Here is an 18,833-nt window from a genome sequence, read left to right as displayed (position 1 = left end):
ACCTATCGGACAGCCAATCCTGATTCCAGTTGACCAACCTGACGTCCAAACCCATGTGCTGCAACTTAAATATCAGCTTATCATGTGGCACTCTGTCAAATGCCTTCGCTAAATCCAAGAAAATGGCAGTATATGCCTTTCCCTCATCTACTACTCTTGTAACTTTATTATAAAAGGCTAGCATATTACTAGAACAAGAGTGCCCCCTCACAAATCCATGTTGACTCTCACAGATAACATTACCCTCATCTACCCAATGTTGTGTACAGTCCCTAACTAATTTCTCTAAGATCTTAACAACTACTGATATTGAAGAACATGTTTGAGATATTGAATACCATAGGAGTGAAGCCTTTGTCATCACATGTGCTATCTTCAGCTGACCCAGAAGATTCATCAGAAATGAGATATTAAATGTTATGGGATAAATCAGAACTATTACAACATTGCTATGATACAAGAGAGAAAAACTGGGAGTCTTAGGAAATGCCATTAGATTCTAAGTATCTAAATATTAACCCAAGTATCAACTTGTCTGAATACATCCTACCCTTCATGCAGCGTTTTGAACAATGTAACATACAATTACAAATATTTTAAAATAACATCAGTCTCTTCCGTAACTACATAATAGTTGCCACCTTTCTTAGTCCTTACTGTTTTGTTGACTAGTTTGTATGTTTACACCTGAAGAAATATTGTGCAATTAGGATGAAATGTCATGTTGTCAATTAAAATAAATGGTATCATCTTATTCCGGTGTTCTTCTTTATAAACTCTTAGTCACATACTCATGAACAGGCAAAGTCTAAAGCCTATTTTTGTTTAGGAGTAGCCCTTTTATGATGTCAGTTTTTTACTCAATTTTTCATGCATTACTGATGTTTTAAAGATAGATATATGAAGAATATAAGGAAGGAATAATTTCCTTCTTTATTTTGCTTCCTTACTGCTGACATATCTTTGTAGGATGTTCCTGGTTGTCATCTTATTGACCAGTATGGTGATATTTCTGAAGTATGACTGAAAGGAAGGGGGGTGGGTTGGAAATGTGGAGATAGAGAGATGTGGGAGAATTGCGGGTAAGACAAAAGCTATGTGAAATTTAAAAACCCGAGTTTTTAAGGGTGGGCGGTGAATTCTTTAGGAAGAAGGTGAAAGATTGTTATCAACCACCCTAAAAATCCCAAGAATATGGATGGCACATATTCTACCCACTTAACCTTTTAATGTAATCCTAGATCCTAGATTACTTACAGTCCTTATTATAATTAGGACTGTAAGTAATCTAGGATCATAACTCTACTATAAGACTCTTGTTAAATTATGGATTAGGCCACTACTTTGTTGTATTAAAACTATCTATATGAATTTGTTCTCTGATGATGTTTTCAATAGAATATAGCTTTGATGTATTTTTTTTTTTTCACAGAAGTCAGGCCAGTAGAATAACGATTGATCAATCAATCAAAACATGACATTTTGATATAATCAGATCACTATCCTAAATGCAGGGAATCTGCAATTGATCAATAGCTTACTGTTAGAAATGTAATGTAGCTTGTCTTTGTATATATACAGGGTGTTCGGGATAAATTTGACAGTTTCGTAAGGAAAAAGAAAATCTTCTTTGTATCTATTAAATTTAATGAATTGACAAAAAAACATTACAGGCAGAGTTAATTACAATACTATCAACAAGATTTACTCAAAATAACCACCATTAGCATCGATCACAGCTTCAATTCTGCTTCGGAACCTTGAACAAGCTGATGCTACAGTCTCCCTGGGAAGGGCCGCAAAAACTGTTTTAATTTTATCCATTAACTGGGCTTTTGTATTACTGGAAGTGTGATTGGTGTCTTTTTCAACTGCGCCCCATACAAAATAATCCATGGGGTTAAGGTCTGGGGAGTTTGGAGGCCAAACATTTGGACTGGTGAAGTCGTAGAAATTTTCAGACAACCATTTTTGACTTTTCCCAGAGGTGTGGCAAGGGGCCGAATCCTGCTGCCATACATACGGCCTACCTTTGGCTACCCTTGTTATCCAGGGCTTGACTACAGTTAGCAACTCCACGAACAAAGCCCGAATTCCAATGCCAGGGTTCTTCAACACCTGTTCCTGCAGATTTGCGAGGAATTCTGCTGTACGAACGCAATCAGATCGTCTGCTAGGGATCTTTCTTCTTGCTACATTCTCGTAGTCACCATTGCAAGTCTCTAGTTCATGCCTGATTGTTTTTAGTGTATCAGGGAGCATTGGGCAGCAGTCGTAATATCCTTATTTTGATGGCGGGCACGAATCATCATGATACAAGTTATTCTCTTCCATGATTCAGGTGGGTTCCAGCTATCCATCCTTTCTGACATCTTGTATATGAATGAAGAAGGGTCCAAACTTTTAAATGAAGAGAAGTGTGTGTTAATACATGTAACTTACGGAAAAATATAATTAATTATAAATATGTCAAATTTATCCCGAACACCCTGTATGTGTATACCTAAGATGATAAACTTAATATGAAGGTCAAAACATTGGGAAATTAAAATAATTATTCCTAATACGGTTGTAGTCTCCATATGTGAATGCTGATCACTGTGTAACACTAAAAGAAAAGAACCCTTCCTAGATATTTTAATTGCATACCAACCTGATGAATCCCTGGTATTCTCTGTTTACAGAAAGCCCATATTCACTGGTAGATACATTGCTCCCCCCCCCCTCCCCAAGAGTACGGGACTATTAAAACTTTATATAACAGGGCTAAATTAATTAATTCAGATAACAGTGCCTACTCCACGGAACTTCGCCACCTTCACAAAACCTTCTTATCCAATGGCTGCAATTCCTACCATATCCAAAGAATATTACCCCCCCCTCCCCTCTTCAGAAAGAGACAACACCAAGCTATTACTATTTCATATATCCCTGGCACATCTGAAAACTAAACAAAAATCTTTAAAAAAATGCATTTCAACCACTTATAGACCATATAAAAAATTTGCATCTCTTATCTGCTCCACCAGAGACCAGCCACATTCCCTAGACCTGCCAGGTGTTTACTAGGTTCCTTGTAGTTGTAACCTATCCTACTATGGCCAAACAGGCAGGAACAAGCACATCAGAATTGCTGAACATAAGGACTTTATCCATTTTCACCACTATAGCTACTCAGGACTTGCTGACCATGCTTTGGACACCTACAATAGAATACATTGGAAGAATGTCACTCTTCTCTATGACAACAAATATATTTAAGTTGCAGCACATGGGTCTGGATGTCAGATTGGTCAACTGGATTCAGGATTTTCTGTACGATAGGTATCAGAGAGTTGTGTATGGTGGGGCAGTTTCAAGGAAGCAGAGGGTTACAAGTGGGGTCCCACAAGGCTCAGTACTGGGACCTATATTGTTTAACCTTTATATCAATGAAATTGTCAGTGGATTGCAAGGGGATATTCAGTTGTTTGCAGATAATGCGAAGCTGGGAAGGATTATTAGTACTAGTGCAGATGCGGCAACCCTGCAAGAGGATTTGAATAAGCTAGATAGATGGGCAAATGAATGGGGATGTCAGTTTAATGCAGCAAAATGTAAGGTTTTGAGGTTTGGGAAATATTGTTGGGACACTGCATACTCTATGGGAGGAGTTATACTGGAAGAAGTAGAGGAGACAAGAGATCTGGGGTTGATGATTGATAGAAACCTGAAATTTAGGGGACATGTTACAAAGGTGGTGAAGGTAAAACAGAGGATTGCTGCAATAATGAGAGGGACGCTGACCTGCAGAGATAAAACGGTTATCATTCGGTTGTATAAGACCCTGATCAGACCACACTTGGACTATTGTTCTCAGATTTGGTCCCCAGGATTTGAAGGGGATAAATTAACTGTGGAAAGGGTACAAAGACAGATAACAAAGATGGTGTCAGGATTGTACGATGATAGTTATGAGGATCAGCTGAGGGAATGTGGACTTAAACAAAGATGTTGAAAGTTTATTTTTCAAAATCTTATTTTTCAACATTTTATTTTTCTTAGTGGCCAATCCCTTAATGAATAACATTATATATATCTGCAAGGAGATGTGTTTTGCATTATGGGAGATACTGAGGTAGGAGTGATATTAGCTTGGTCCACCTTTGCTACGAGTTGCCCGGTGTTGTACTACCTTACCCCAGTAAGGTAGTAAGTTTCAGTAAGGAAATACCGTTAGTAGACATATTACTAACTATTATAATAACGGAATTAACTCACGTAAATTATTCTTTATTCGTAAAATTTTCACCTGAGTATCACAGGCATCATCAGTACAGGTACAAGGATAATTAAACAATAACTGTTATATTCACAAAGCGTCACCCAAGTTGCTAAGGTTAAATTTCCTAAATTTATTTAATTATTATTATTATTATTTATTTATTTTTATTTATTTATTTTTAATTATTTAAATTTAATTATTTAATTATTCAATTATAATAATTTAAATTTTTTTATTTTATATATATATATATGTGTGTGTCTGTGTGTGTGTGTGTGTGTGTGTATACAATCATATGTTAGGAAAGACTTGCTGCTTTATAAAGTACTATCCCACAAGGGGGAAAGACGTAGACCATCGAATCTGTTTAGGTTAGGGGAGTGAAGTAATGTTTCACATGTTTCTTTGTATAGCTGTTCCATGAGGAACTGACTTTTGTGAATGACTTTTGTCTTGTTCCACTTAACTCTGTGTCTGGTGTTAATGGCATGTTCTGCAATTCCAGACTGTTCGGGTTCAAGGTACTGGATGTACGACTAGTGTTCTTCTAACCGGATCTGAGCAGATCTTTCTGTTTGTCCGAAATATGATAATCCACACGAGCAGGGAATCTGGTAGACACCTGGATAGCTGAGATGCGGGAGCTTGTCCTTTGGAGATATTAGGAATGTGGAGACTAGACCTCCTGATTCTTCGCCAACCAGATGGTTATCTACAATTCACAATCTATAGGAAAGAGACTCATACAGGCCAGTACATCCACACTGAATCACATCACCATCCCAGCCAAAAGGCATGTACTATAAAAACACTAGTTCATAGAGCCAACTCCTTTTGTTCTTCAGAAGAACTTTTACAAAAAGAATTACAATATATTAATTCCTCCTTCATATCCAATGGCTATAAGAAGTGCTTCATAAAAAGAGCTTTAAGTGGTCGTGCTCCAGTATCCTCTTCAAGTACAGAAGAACCTACACATATACCTATCCCCTATGTACATGGGGTTAGTGAACGCATAGCTAAGGTGCTAAAACCACTAAATATCTGTGTCTTTTTTGCCCAATCAGAAAAATCTCCACATTCCTAATGTCTCCAAAGGACAAGCTCCCATATCTCAGCTATCCAAGTGTCTACCAGATTCCCTGCTCGTATGGATTATCATATTTTTGACAAACAGGAAGATCTGCTCAGGTTCGGTTAGAAGAACACCAGTCGCACATCCAGTACTTTGAACCCGAACAATCTGGAATTGCAGAATATGCCATTAACACCAGACACACAGTTAAGTGAAACAAGACAAAAGTCATTCACAAAAGTCGGTTCCTAATGGAACAGCTATACAAAGAAACATGTGAAACATTACTTCAGTTCCGTAACCTAAACAGATTCGATGGTCTACATCTTTCCCCCTTGTGGGAGATAGTACTTTATAAAGCAGCAAATCTTTCCTAACATATAATTGTATATACATATATATATTTATATATGTAAAAAAGAATTTAAATGACTCTATACCGAGAAAGAAAAGTTTAATGTTAAGATACGTTGAAAATTCATCTTCTTCAGGTATCACAGGCAAAGAATTAAATAAAAAATAACAGAGACATGATAAAATACATTAACAGATCTAGTATAAAACACACAAGTACATTTAAAAACAAGAATGCGTGCTTGAGTTCCAAATGAAGTTGACTACGTGCGTGAGCTTACATGAGTGCGCCAGTATTGGACAGTAGCAATGTGTGCATCAGAAATGTTGTAGCTAAGGCTGTTATTAATATGAGATGAATCAAGCGATATTTCTCTAGATTCAACTATTCTTATTTCAAGTTCATCATAGCACACACGGATATTAGAAGTTTGTGGCCAGTCTACGAGGTGTTGGCGGCCTTCATCTGAGTTGATAGAGAAGAGAACGTGACTAGAGAGAGTGCTGGCCCTGGTTCTGTTTTAGGAACTGTCTCTTTGGTGTTCTTCCTTGCATAAAAGGATGGATTTAGCTGTCTGGCCGTAGTATGGTTTGCCACAATCACACAAAATCATATAGACTCATGGATGAGAAGATGTTTCATTTTAGGTCTACTTAGTATGGATCGAAGTTTAGGAAACGTAGTGAAGCAAGTTCTAATGTTGAATTTCTGAAGCATTTTGGCTAGTTTTGGGGAGAGAGAGCTGATGTATGGTAACGAAATAAAAGCTCTTGGTGGAGAAGAATCTTCAAAAGCAGTTGAGCGGTGAATAGAGAGAAATTTCTGAATCTTTTTAAGAGAGAATCCATTGTTAACAAAAGACCTTTGAAGAAAATTGAGTTCATATTCAATTTCTGTTTCATCTGTTAATAAAGATCTGGCTCGATGTGCCAGGGTTGAAATAATACCAAACTTTTGTGGAGGGTAGTGATGCGAAGAAGCATGAAGGTATGTGTGAGTGGGTTTTCTAAAAATGGAGATTTTGATATTTTCAGCACATCTCGTAAGTTTAAGTCCAGAAAGGGGAGACAGTCGTCGGATTCCAGTTCACATGTTTTTATATATATATATATATATGTATATTAAAAAAGATTAATTATTATAATTGAATAATTAAATTTAAATAATTAAAAATAAATAAATAATAATAATAATTAAATAAATTCAGGAAATTTAACCTTAGTTACTTAGGTGGCACTTTGTGAATATAACAGTTATTGTTTAATTAGCCTTGTACCTGTACTGATGATGCCTGTGATACTCAGGTGAAAATTCTACGAATAAAGAATAATTTATGTGAGTTAATTCCGTTATTATAATAGTTAGTAATAAGTAAGGTAGTACAACACCATATTCAGTCCTGAAGATATTTTCAGGTGCAAACTTTGTTTGCTCACACTTGGATAAAGGATTAAATTAAATTTATTATAGTCTAACCAAGTGAAAAATAAACTTCCGATATCTTTCTCTAAATCCAGAGTAATTTAATAAAAAAAAGTTGACACACCTTTTGGCAACTCCTATAGGTAAAAATGACCTCACTAGTGCTTCTGCCTGGTATCTCCACCACTGGGCCTGGCTCCCACTGAAGAGACCTCAATAAAGGTCGAAACTAGTCTGGGTAGTGGCCAATCCCTTAATGCATAACATTATACATATCTGCAAGGAGATGTGTTTTGCATTATGGGAGATACTGGAATAGGAGTGATGTTATCTGGGTCCACCTTTGCTACGAGTTGCCCGGTGTTGTACTACCTTGCCTCAGTAAGGTAGTACAACACCATATTCAGTCCTGAAGATATTTTCAGGCGCAAACTTTGTTTGCTCACACTTGGATAAAGGATTAAACTAAATTTATTATAGTCTAACCAAGTGAAAAATAAATTTTCAACTTAACAAATTTGGTTGCATTAAACTGCCTAGAATTGGGAAGATCACATTCTCAGTATCTTAGCCCAACAACCGAGGATGCTCTATTTAGCCCATGCAGGAAACTATTTAGGACTTTTGGCCTAAATATTTCCCTTTAGGCTTAGTCAATGTACTTCAGATTCATTACTTAGTGTAGTGCCTGTATGCACATATCTTATTATGCACTGCTTGGGAAGAAATTAACAGACGTCCTCATGAGCACGGTGCATCGGACCATATAATGAGTCACATGTATGTAGGCAATGTAAATTGGAGGAATGTGATGCTTCCAAGTCAGTGCAGTTTTGTCTGGGTGAAAGGCCTGTGAGACAAGAACTGACAGTTTGAGAGAGACATTGTAATAGGATGCCATATTGCAGGCATATCTGTTTGGCAAATTGTTGACAAATTAGGCTATCCCACATCAACAGTGAGAGATATCATACTGAGATGGAGTTAACTGCAAGTACCACCTATCACATTCACCAAATGTACCTGTAGGGCGCTACGAAGGATAATATGTAAAACGCCGCCATTCATCAGCTGACATGTTGAATATGGAGTTCTGAGCATCAACTGGAACATGAATCTGCACAAAAGCATTAAGAACTGGGGCTCACAACATAGGTTTCCATGGTAGGACTGCAATATGCAAGCCCCACATTACCCAAACCACATGCAACATTGTCTTCGGTGGAGCAAAGAGTGTGTACAGTGCGACATGGAAGTTTAGAAAACCGTGTTATGGAGTGATGAATCGTCATGCTACATCCTTTATCAAGCGGATGGAGAAGTGTGGGTTTGGTGTGTAACCCCAATTATCCCATAATTCTCCCACATTTCTCTATCTTCACATTTCCAACCCCTCCTTCCTTTCAGTCATACTTCAGTAATATCACCATACTGCTCATTAAGATGACAACCAGGAACATCCTACAAAGATATGTCAGCAGTGCATAACCCCAATTATGAAATTCAGGGGTGGTGGTGGTGTAATTGTATGGTCTTGCTTTTCCTGGTTTGGCTCCGATCTTTTTTTTTCTGGTGCCACAAACACTGAACTTTGATGTATCTGAACATTCTGGACAATGCAATGCTTCCTACTTTGTGGAATTTCTATGGAACTGACCATTGTCTCTTTCAGCAAGACAGTGTTGTAAGGCTGTTGCTATAAATAACTATGTGGTTTGTTGACATGAACATAACCACAATGACTGGCCTCCATAGAGCCATGATCTCAACTGTATTGAACATGAGTGGGATGAACTGGAGTGTTGGGTGAGGATAAGGGATGTCTACCCTGCAACAGTTCCCGGGTTCATTATATGCCTACAGGAAGATAAATTATATATTTAGTTTCATTCTTTATCCAAGTGTAAGCAAATAAAGTTTGCACCTGAAGTATCTTCAGGACTAGGGCAACTCATGACAATGGTGGACTAAGTTCTGATTACTTTCCTTTGTATCCCATAATGTAATGCACATCTCCTTGTGGACATGTATAATGCTATGCATTATGGGAAGGGTCACTTCCCAGACCGGTTTCGACCTTTATTGAGGTCTCTTCAGTGGGAACCAGACCCAGAGGTGATACCAATGTTGAAGCAATGCAGAACTCATATTTCCATATGCCAGTTACCAAAAGGTGTCACACCTTATTATTAAATTATTCTGGATTAGAGCAAGATGTTGGCAGTTTTTTCCCACTTGGTTAGACTATAAATTATATATTTAGTTTAATCCTTTATCCAAGTGTAAGCAAACAAAGTTTGCGCCTGAAGTAGCTTCAGGACTGGGGAAACTTGTTGCAAAGGTGGACTAAGTTCTGATCACTTTCCTTTGTATCCCATAATGCAAAGCACATATCCTTATGGGTATGTAATGCTATGCGTTATGGAAAGGATCAATTCCCAGACTGGTTTCAATCTTTATTGAGATCTCGTCAGTGGGAGCTAGAGCCAGAAGTGGTGATACTAAGGTGAAAGTAATGCAAAAGTCATATCACCATATACCAGTTGCCAAAAGATGTCAACAGCTTATTATTAAAATTCTCTGGATTACAGATAGTTGATGGAAGTTTTTTCACTTGGCTATGCTACCAATTACATATATTTGGTTTAATCCTCTATCCAAGTGTAAGCAAACAAAGTTTGTGCCTGAAATATTTTCAGGACTGAGGCAACGTGTGGTAAAGGTGATATAAGTTCTGATCACTTGCCTTAGTATCCCATAATGAAAAGCACATAGTACATTAATAGTACCAATCTTGAACTCTGTTCATGTCGAGTTTGAATGTGTTTTGGGATTTGTTTCAGTAGCTGACTTTTTGCTGTTCTTCCTGGTTTCCTGATGAAAGCAACAGTGACTTTATTTAACTGGGTGGCATCCCAACCAGCATGAAATTCTGTCATGTTGTAGCATCATTTTACACTTCAGTTTAAGTCAATAAGAACACAATTTGGTTGGCTAAATCCTAAATTGCCAGCCCATCCTGGAGTGATATTGTTGGATATTGTAAATGCATTTGATAGACTACCACATGATAAGGTGGTGTACAAGTTCCAGAGGATGGGAATGGATAGATGGATCAGAGACTGGCTCTCTGAAAGGATACCAACAAGTTGTGTATGATGGAGCAGTGTCTCAAAAAAGGAGGTTAACCAATGGAACTGCCCAAGGGTTCTGTTCTTGGATCCCTGTTCTTGAGTCCCTGCTGTTTAATTTGTTTGTAAATGATATATCATATGGCTACATTTTGAAAAATTATGGAGACAACTATGTATTATAGAATCTAAGTTACTAAGTGGGCTGAATATTCAGCCCACTTAGTAACTAGCATAATTTAGGAAATTATTCCATATCAATTGGTTGAAATTTATATGTATAATCACATTTTTTTAAAAAATATATATATAAACTTGTTACTCTCCAACTCAACTTTTAGTTTTGTAACCTAATAGATAATAATAAGACTCTAGCTTTGATGTAGTAAAGGTTTTTTTTTTTTTTCAACCAGAGGTCAGGCCAATAATTGTAGTAACGGTTGGTCAGTAACTTTAGCAAACCATGTAAATTGTAGTACAGCTTGTTTCTCTGTATATATTGTGTATGCTCCAGAGGATGACCTTGATATGAAGGTCGAAACATCGAGTGTTGATTTTGGTGTATATTAAACTAAAGTTTTATTCTGTAATACATAGTTGTCTCCATAATTTTTAAAAATGTATTCTGATCATCGTGTAAGCATGAAAGAAAGGATATATCATATGGATTGACTGTCAGTCTTCAGTTATTTGCTGTGATGCAAAGTTGGAGAGAATTATAAGTAGCACTGCTGATGTTAATTCCTTTCAGAAAGATTTGAATTGATTTTAGCTTGGACAGATGAGTGGAACCATAGTTTTAATATTAATAAATGCAAGGTGTTGCATTTTGGAGTGTAGAAATATAAGGTTGTGTACTATATTGATGGTACTGCATTGGAAGAAGTGGATGAGATTTGAGATCTGGGATGATGGTTGATAGGAGACTGAAGTTTAGAGGGCACATCATAGCACTGCTATGATAACAAGTACACTAACATATAGGAATAAGTAGGTGGTTGTGCACTGTACAAAGCACTAATCAGATCCAGTTGGGCTATTTTGCTCAGATTTACTCACCTGATTTTCATTGTGATGCGAAAAATTGGTGAGGGTCCGGAGATGACTGACTAAGATAACATTAGGGCTCCTGAACGTTGTCTATGGAGAGAGGTTGATAGAATGTGGATTGCAGAGTTTTGTGGATAGGAAGAAAAGAGCTAATATGCTAGAGATGTTTAAGTTAGTGAGGAGATTTTATCGGATTAATCCAGAGGGAATTATAAAAAGAAGAGTGGCAAGAGGGGAACAACCAGATATTATTCCTAGAAGTTATGTAAAAGCGGTGAAGAGGTTATGAGGAGTAGATTTTTTACATGGAAAATTGTCAGTGAATGGAATGCGTTATCAGAATGTGTTGTTAATGCAGGGAGCGCTAAGGATTTTAAGATTCAGTATGATAATTATGTTTTGAGTTGAATGAACCTGTTACAATGAGTCTGCTTACTCCATGGAGGGAGTGGTAATAATAATAATAATAATTTTTTAAAATCACAATTCATGTTTTGATTTGTAGTTTTGTACCATGTTCTTTATATATAATTTTTGTTAATGATTTATTTGCTAGCATAAAACAATGAAAAGTGTTTTCTTGTTTTATAGACTTATTCAGGGCTTTTCTGTGTGGTTATCAACCCTTATAAGAGGCTTCCAATATATACAGAAAAGGTTATTGAGTTATACAAAGGAAAAAAGAGACATGAAGTTCCTCCACATATTTTTTCCATTACAGATGCAGCTTATTGTAGCATGCTGCAGGGTAAGTTCCTTGCCTTGCAAGGAATGGATTTTGCATCACCATTATCTAATTAAATTTTGATTATTATTATTATTAATTCAAACCTCCATGGATGTGCCAGAACCACTGATTAAGTCTCTCTAAACAAGCGACATACACCTGTCATACTAAACCATAATCTTATTCATACTCCTAGCATCCAAAACATATTCTAGTCCTCTAGCTTTCATAACACATCTCAGCACTACATTCCACTTAACCTATTCCAAATGCGAGAAATCTACTTCTCACTTTCTTTCCTTCCTTATGTATTTAATTTTACTTAAGAAATAATTTGCAGGAAAAAAAGGCAAACATCCTGAAATCTTCTAGAGGCACTCTCTAATTTTGTTGGGGTCTTATTTTCAACCTCAGTAATATTAATTCTAATTTTCAATTTACAAAACTGCTCATTCTTTTCCTAACAGAAACACAAGTTTTACCTGCTTGAGCACTACTCCCCTCCATGTGGGGCACCTGTTCATGGTGGAGGGGACCTCCTGGTGATGGTACTGGCCCTTTTCATTCTTCCTCTTTTTCTTTGCTTTTCTTCCCGTATTCTTTGCTCTACTTCTCCTGAGTCTTTTTCACTATCCTTTTTCCAGACCACCATCACTGGGATCCAATGCCCTGCTGCTGTGCTTGCCGTGTGGTGCGACCTGTGGACATCCGGAAAGGGGGGGATCCTGGTAGTCTTGCACTACTTTGGCCATTGCTTCAGCAAGTTGGGTGATCCTGGATGGCCCAGCCAGGATCATTCGGCTAGTGGGCTTGCCCGCAAGGTTCAACGGTGTTGCAGTAAGTCTCTCACACCATGGTCTGGGATCGGGATCCTAGACCTGCTGCAGTGCTGGTATAGTGTCTAGGGTAGCCTTGGTTTACTCCTGAGGTCAGTCTTTGCTTGCCAGGTAGTGGGCATCCATGTGTGGCTCCATGGTGGGTGGGGAGCTCTGGCGCCAAATTAAAAATTCCTTAAATATGAATTCTTCATCCTCAAATGTTTCAGGGATCCTAACAAAGTCCCAACCAAGTACTGATAATATAGACACAGCATATGGAGTAAGAAACAAAAGATATCGGATACTAACATAAATATACCAACCTTTGTAATCATTCATGCAACTGGTGAAAAACCAATTGGGAAAATGTCACCCTTCTTTGTCCAAAAAGGTTTAGAAGGACTGGCAGGACCTCCCAAAACTGTCAAGAAATTGCGTTCTGGTGATATCCTCATGGAGACAATGTGCAAACAACCTTCCAAGAAACTACTGAGAGCAACGACAATGGGTGGAATACGAATTGCAGTAACACCTCACAGATCACTCAATTCCAGTAGAGGAGTGATATCAGAATGGGATCTCCTTGATGTTCCTGATGAGATATGATCAGAGCTTAAAGATCAAGGAATGAAGGGTGTGAGACGCATCCTGATATGCAGGGATGGTCGCCTGGTCTCAACCAAGAACATCATCCTTACTTTTGATACACCTAGGCCTCCGACATCTGTAAAAGCAGGGTATGTCATGTTAGAATGTACATCCCTAACCCGCTGAGATGCTTTAAATGTCAAAGATATGGACATGCTCAAACTGCCTGTCGTGGGTCTACTACCTGTGCCCGATGTGGTAGTAAAGAACATGATAATAAATCTTGCTGTGAAAAAAAATCTAAATGTGTCAACTGTCAGGGAGATCATCCAGCATACTCTCGTGCATGTCAGAAATGGAAAGATGAAAAAGAGATACAAAAAATTAAAACAGAACAAAACATAACATATCAGAATGCAAAAAGAAAGCTAGCCACCATTACACCTGTTCTACGATCCTCTTATGCTGAAAAAGTAATAATTAAAAAATTGCCAACAGCAACTCAAACATGTATGTCTATTCCGCCATTTGATAATTTCACCATACCTGAACTGTACGATCGCAAGTGCTTCTCTGTTGAGCGCATTAATCACAAGACCTACGGCCTTACTCCAAAGACAACTTCAAAAATGGTTCCATTCAATGAAAATTCATCTGTCAAAAAAATTAAGGTGGAGACTTCACTCAATGATAAACCACCAGACACTCGCACAGAAAAAACGGACACCTCTATACCCACTGAAAGCAAACTAAGCATACCAACTGACCTTAACACATTTGATGTTTTGAACACTACCAGAGGAAGAGATGGACACAGGCCGTCCATACTTCCCTAAAACAGTGGATTAATATAAATCTGACAAAGGTAAGCCCTCAACCTATCGAAAACCAGACAAGTCAATAAAATCAAAACAATAGGAAAATTTTTACAATGCAAGTGTCATGGGATCTGCCAGAATATTGACGATATCAAGATGTTGTTGCAGAAACACAAACCTTTCTGTTTCTATCTACAGGAAACTTACTTAAGACCCAATGAGGACCGTACCTTTAGGAATTTCACTGTTGTACATAAGGGTAGAACTGGAGATGGTCCTGCTCATGGAGGAGTAGCTATCCTAGTGGGCAGTCATACGCCTTTCCATCAGGTCCAACTTAATACTTCTCTGGAAGTTATAGCGATTCGCTTCTCTGTGGGATTTCTTATTACAGTATGTTCAATTTATTTACTACCAAATGCTGAGTTAAATGAAATTGATCTTGATAACCTTATCTCGTAACTGCCTGAACCCATACTTTTGATGGCTGACTTTAACGGTCACAATACTCTATGGGGTAGTGCCAACGCTAATAGACGAGGTCGAATCATTGAAAAAATTCGTCATAATAATAACCTTTCCCTTCTAAATAATTAACTCAATACTTTCTTCCATATGCCTACCCACTCATATTCTGCAATTGATCTTACAATCTGTTCCCCTTCTATTCTTCCACTGCTCATGTGGGACATTGAAGAGAACATATATGGAAGTGATCACTTTCCTGTTCTTTGTACAATGTCTTCACAGGAACCATGTTCACCCACACGGATGCCTATATGGAAAATGGACCAGGCTGACTGGAACACTTTCTCTCATCTTGCAAAATTTAATGCTGATGCCATCAGTCAAACACCTATCAATGAAGCTATAATATATAACAGAATGCATTGTCCAGGCAGGAACAACCTCCATCCCAAAAACATCATCTCGATTTCCAGTCTATCCAAAGCCTTGGTGGAGCCCAGAATGTCAGGCAGCCAAAAACGATTAACACAGAGCATGGAGCATATTTCGTAGATACCCCACCACATTAAATTTAATAACTTTCAAGCGTGCTCGAGTCAAAGCACGTTTTGTAAGATGTCAGAGTCAAAAACAATCATGGATCCAATTTACTACATCAGTTACTCAAATGACCAGTCCAAAAATTGTATGGGATAAAATCCAGAAAATGAAAGGCAGATATAGTACACATTGTTTGTCCACCTTAGACTATAATGGAAGTGTTTTTGCTGATCCTAAAGCTATTGCAGATACTTTGGGAGAAACTTTTGTTAAAATCTCAGCAACAGCTCCATATTCTCCGGAATTTTTAATACTGAAAGATCAGCAAGAGAAACAAAGGCTTAATTTTTCTACCTACGTTCTTCAGCCATTTTCAAGGAGGAACTGAAAAGAGCTCTCCTACAATCTCACCCTAGTGCAGTAGGACCTGATGACATCCATTATGAAATGATAAAACATCTACAATAATCTTCTATGGATCTTCTTCTCTTATTTTACAATAGAGTATTTGCAGAGGAAGAGTTTCCAAGTCCTTGGCATAACTGAATTGTCATTGCTATCCCAAAACCAGGAAAAGATCCAACACAAGCAAATAATTATTAACCCATTGCTCTGACCAGCTGTCTTTGTAAGATACTAGAGAAAATGGTTAATGCCAGACTTCTCTGGTATTTAGAAAGCAACAGTCTTCTTTCCAATACACAATGTGGTTTACGTAGACATCGATCAACTTTAGACCATTTAGTTCGGTTAGAAACTTGTATAAGAGATTCATTTCTGAAGCGAGAACATCTTGTCTCTGTTTTTTTTTGACATGGAAAAAGCTTATGACACAACCTGTACATATGGCATATTAAAAGACCTCTATAACCTAGGTCTCAAAGGACACCTCCCTATATTTATTAAAAACTTTCTGTCCAGGCGAACTTTCCAAGTCAGAGTGGGAAGTACGCTATCTCGACTATATCTTCAAGAACAAGGTGTTCCCCAAATGTTACGTGAGTGACAGTAAACTGTGAAGTCATCAACATATAGAGCATTGTCTACAGTGGGAGGAAGCTGTTCAATGATTTAGTTGATTTTAATAGCAAAAAGGGTTACACTTAAGACAGAGCAACCCTTTTTGCTATTAAAATCAACTCAATCATTGAACAGCTTCCTCCCACGTAGACAATGCTCTATATGTTGATGACTTCACGATTTACTGTCACTCACGTAACATGAGGGTAATTGAAAGACAACTTCAGCAAGCAATTGATCTTGTCTCTCTGTGGGCTTTTAATACTGGGTTCAGGTTTTCAACAGAAAAAAGTGTCTGTTTACACTTCTGTTGAAAATGCGCTCATCACCCAGATGCTGAACTAAGAATGGGACCTACTGTTATTCCAGTAACTACAGAAACCAAGTTCTTGGGACTCATCTTTGACAGAAAACTCATATTTCTAGCACACGTTCGTCAACTAAGAGAAAAGTGCAAAAGAACTTTGAACCTCCTTCGCACTCTATCCTCTACTGGGTGGGGTGCTGATCGAGCTTCATTGCTTCATCTTTATCGTGTACTTATATGTTCAAAGCTGGATTATGGGTCCCAAGTCTATGGTTCGGCAAGACAGAGTAACCTACGATGGTTGGATTCCATCCATCATCAGGGTATACGGATAGCTACTGGTGCCTTTCGTACCTCACCCACTCTAAGTCTCTATGTAGAAGCAAATGAACTGGCTCTATCACTTTGAGGGAAACAGTTGTCTCTTAATTATGCCCTAAAAATAAAATCTCTCCCAGATCACCCTACATGGAATAGTATCTTCTCTCTGCATTGGGAAGCTCAATATCACACACATCAAACTTCTATACATCCTTTTGGTATGCGTATTAAAGAAACTGTGCAAGCTGTTAGTATAAACGTTGACAACATTAGCTACACTAAACATAACAGCATTCCTCCATGGCAGGTTTGCACACCATCCTGCAACCTCTCACTTTGTCAGCTACAGAAATCTTATTCCCCATCATCCATCCCACAGAGCAGCACACGCTGATTTCTTACCTATCTATACTGATGGTTCAAGAACTAACACCTCTGTTGGCTGTGCTGCTGTGTTTCCTGACATTATTATCTCAAATCAGATCCCACCACACTGCAGTAATTATACAGCAGAGTTATGTGCCATTCAGCTTGCACTTGTGCATATAAAAGAAAATTGCTACCAAAAGTGTATAATTTATACAGACTCATTGAGCTCTTTACAGGCTATCTCCTCTCCTATGTATAATCCACATCCAGGTATTTTATGAAGTGCTATACCTGCTTCACAAAATGAAAATCCTTAATTTCGATGTTCAGTTCTGCTGGATTCCCAGCCACATCGGAATCAAAGGAAATGAGGCTGTAGATGCAGCTGCTAAATCAGCCCATACCTTCTCCACATACTATTTGACAGTTCCATATACAGACTACAGACAACTTATAAGATCAAAGCTAATAGCTCAGTGGGAGTTAACATGGCAAGAAACATCAACAAACAAATTATATAACATTAAACCTGAAATTAAACACTGGCATTCTAGTCAACATACAAAGAGAAAGGAGGAGGTTGTCCTTGCTAGGCTCTGCATAGGTCTCAGTCACCTTATGCATTCTCATTTACTGAGAGCTGATGACCCTCCCATATGTGAAAAATACAACACATATCTCACTTTTCATCATATTCTGGTAGATTGTCAAAAATTTACACGAGAGAGGAATGAAATTTTCACCTATCTAACCAAGCCATATACATACTCAGGGAAATGCTAGCAGACTCAGGCAAATTGCATGATGTTTTTAATTTTTTAGAAAGAATTAATTTGTACAAACACATTTGACCATAAATTTGTTTATATGTAAATACTTTTTTTTGCTTAACTTTTATACATATATATTATTCATTAGGTTAAATCTGGCCAATTATGTATTACCATGGGCCTTGATCTTGTATATTTGTATCACCCTGTTGCAATTTTGTTAATATGTATACCATAATGCTAAACTTAAATTTTATGCATCAGTGCTGTATAATAATTAGTTTCTGACTCCTTAAGTATTAGTATAATAATGTTTGTTGTAATCTTACTAGATGTAGACACTGCTTTCCTTGACTTGTTTTGTATATACATATGTTAACCTATAGTTATCTACTTATGTACTGCTGAAACCTCTGCAGTAATTTTGTTTATATGTAGATACTGCATGACTTAACATACATTTTGTGTATGCATCTTATTTACTACTTTATTTTTCAAATAATTATGTAGTGCTGTAGGACATCTTACCTATATGTGTACTTTCTAGTAATTCTGTTTATATGCATTCTAAATTCTGTTTCTACTGCATTGCTAAATTTAATTTTCATCCATGCATATTGTATAATAATCCCTTTTTGCCTATTTTTGTACTGCTATAAAGGGATCTATTATAATTTTACATATATGCAGATACTGCATTCCTTGGCTTAGTGTTTCATATATTATGTATTAACTTATATTGTTAACAATTTTTGCACTACTGTAATAACCTCTGACCTTGTGTGTTGCT

General features: G+C 37.5%; 1 protein-coding gene across 1 annotated transcript in view; it reads left to right on the top strand.

The window, feature by feature from the left end:
• The window catches only part of LOC150097089 (myosin-14-like), a 1,147,103-nt gene that overhangs the window by 132,151 nt on the left and 996,119 nt on the right, over nucleotides 1-18,833 (top strand). The window contains exon 2 of the mRNA XM_090407039.1: nucleotides 11,889-12,045. Within this exon, the coding sequence (XP_090263165.1) occupies nucleotides 11,889-12,045 (157 nt within the window). The remainder of the gene's footprint in view (nucleotides 1-11,888; nucleotides 12,046-18,833) is intronic.

Source organism: Typopeltis vanoorti, chromosome 17, assembly GCF_054136105.1.
Source record: "Typopeltis vanoorti isolate ZY-2024b chromosome 17, IOZ_Tvanoo_1.0, whole genome shotgun sequence".
In the NCBI taxonomy this organism is placed as follows: Eukaryota; Metazoa; Arthropoda; class Arachnida; order Uropygi; family Thelyphonidae; genus Typopeltis; species Typopeltis vanoorti.
Note: the sequence above shows the minus strand (reverse complement) of the source record. Positions and strands in the feature narration are given on the sequence as shown.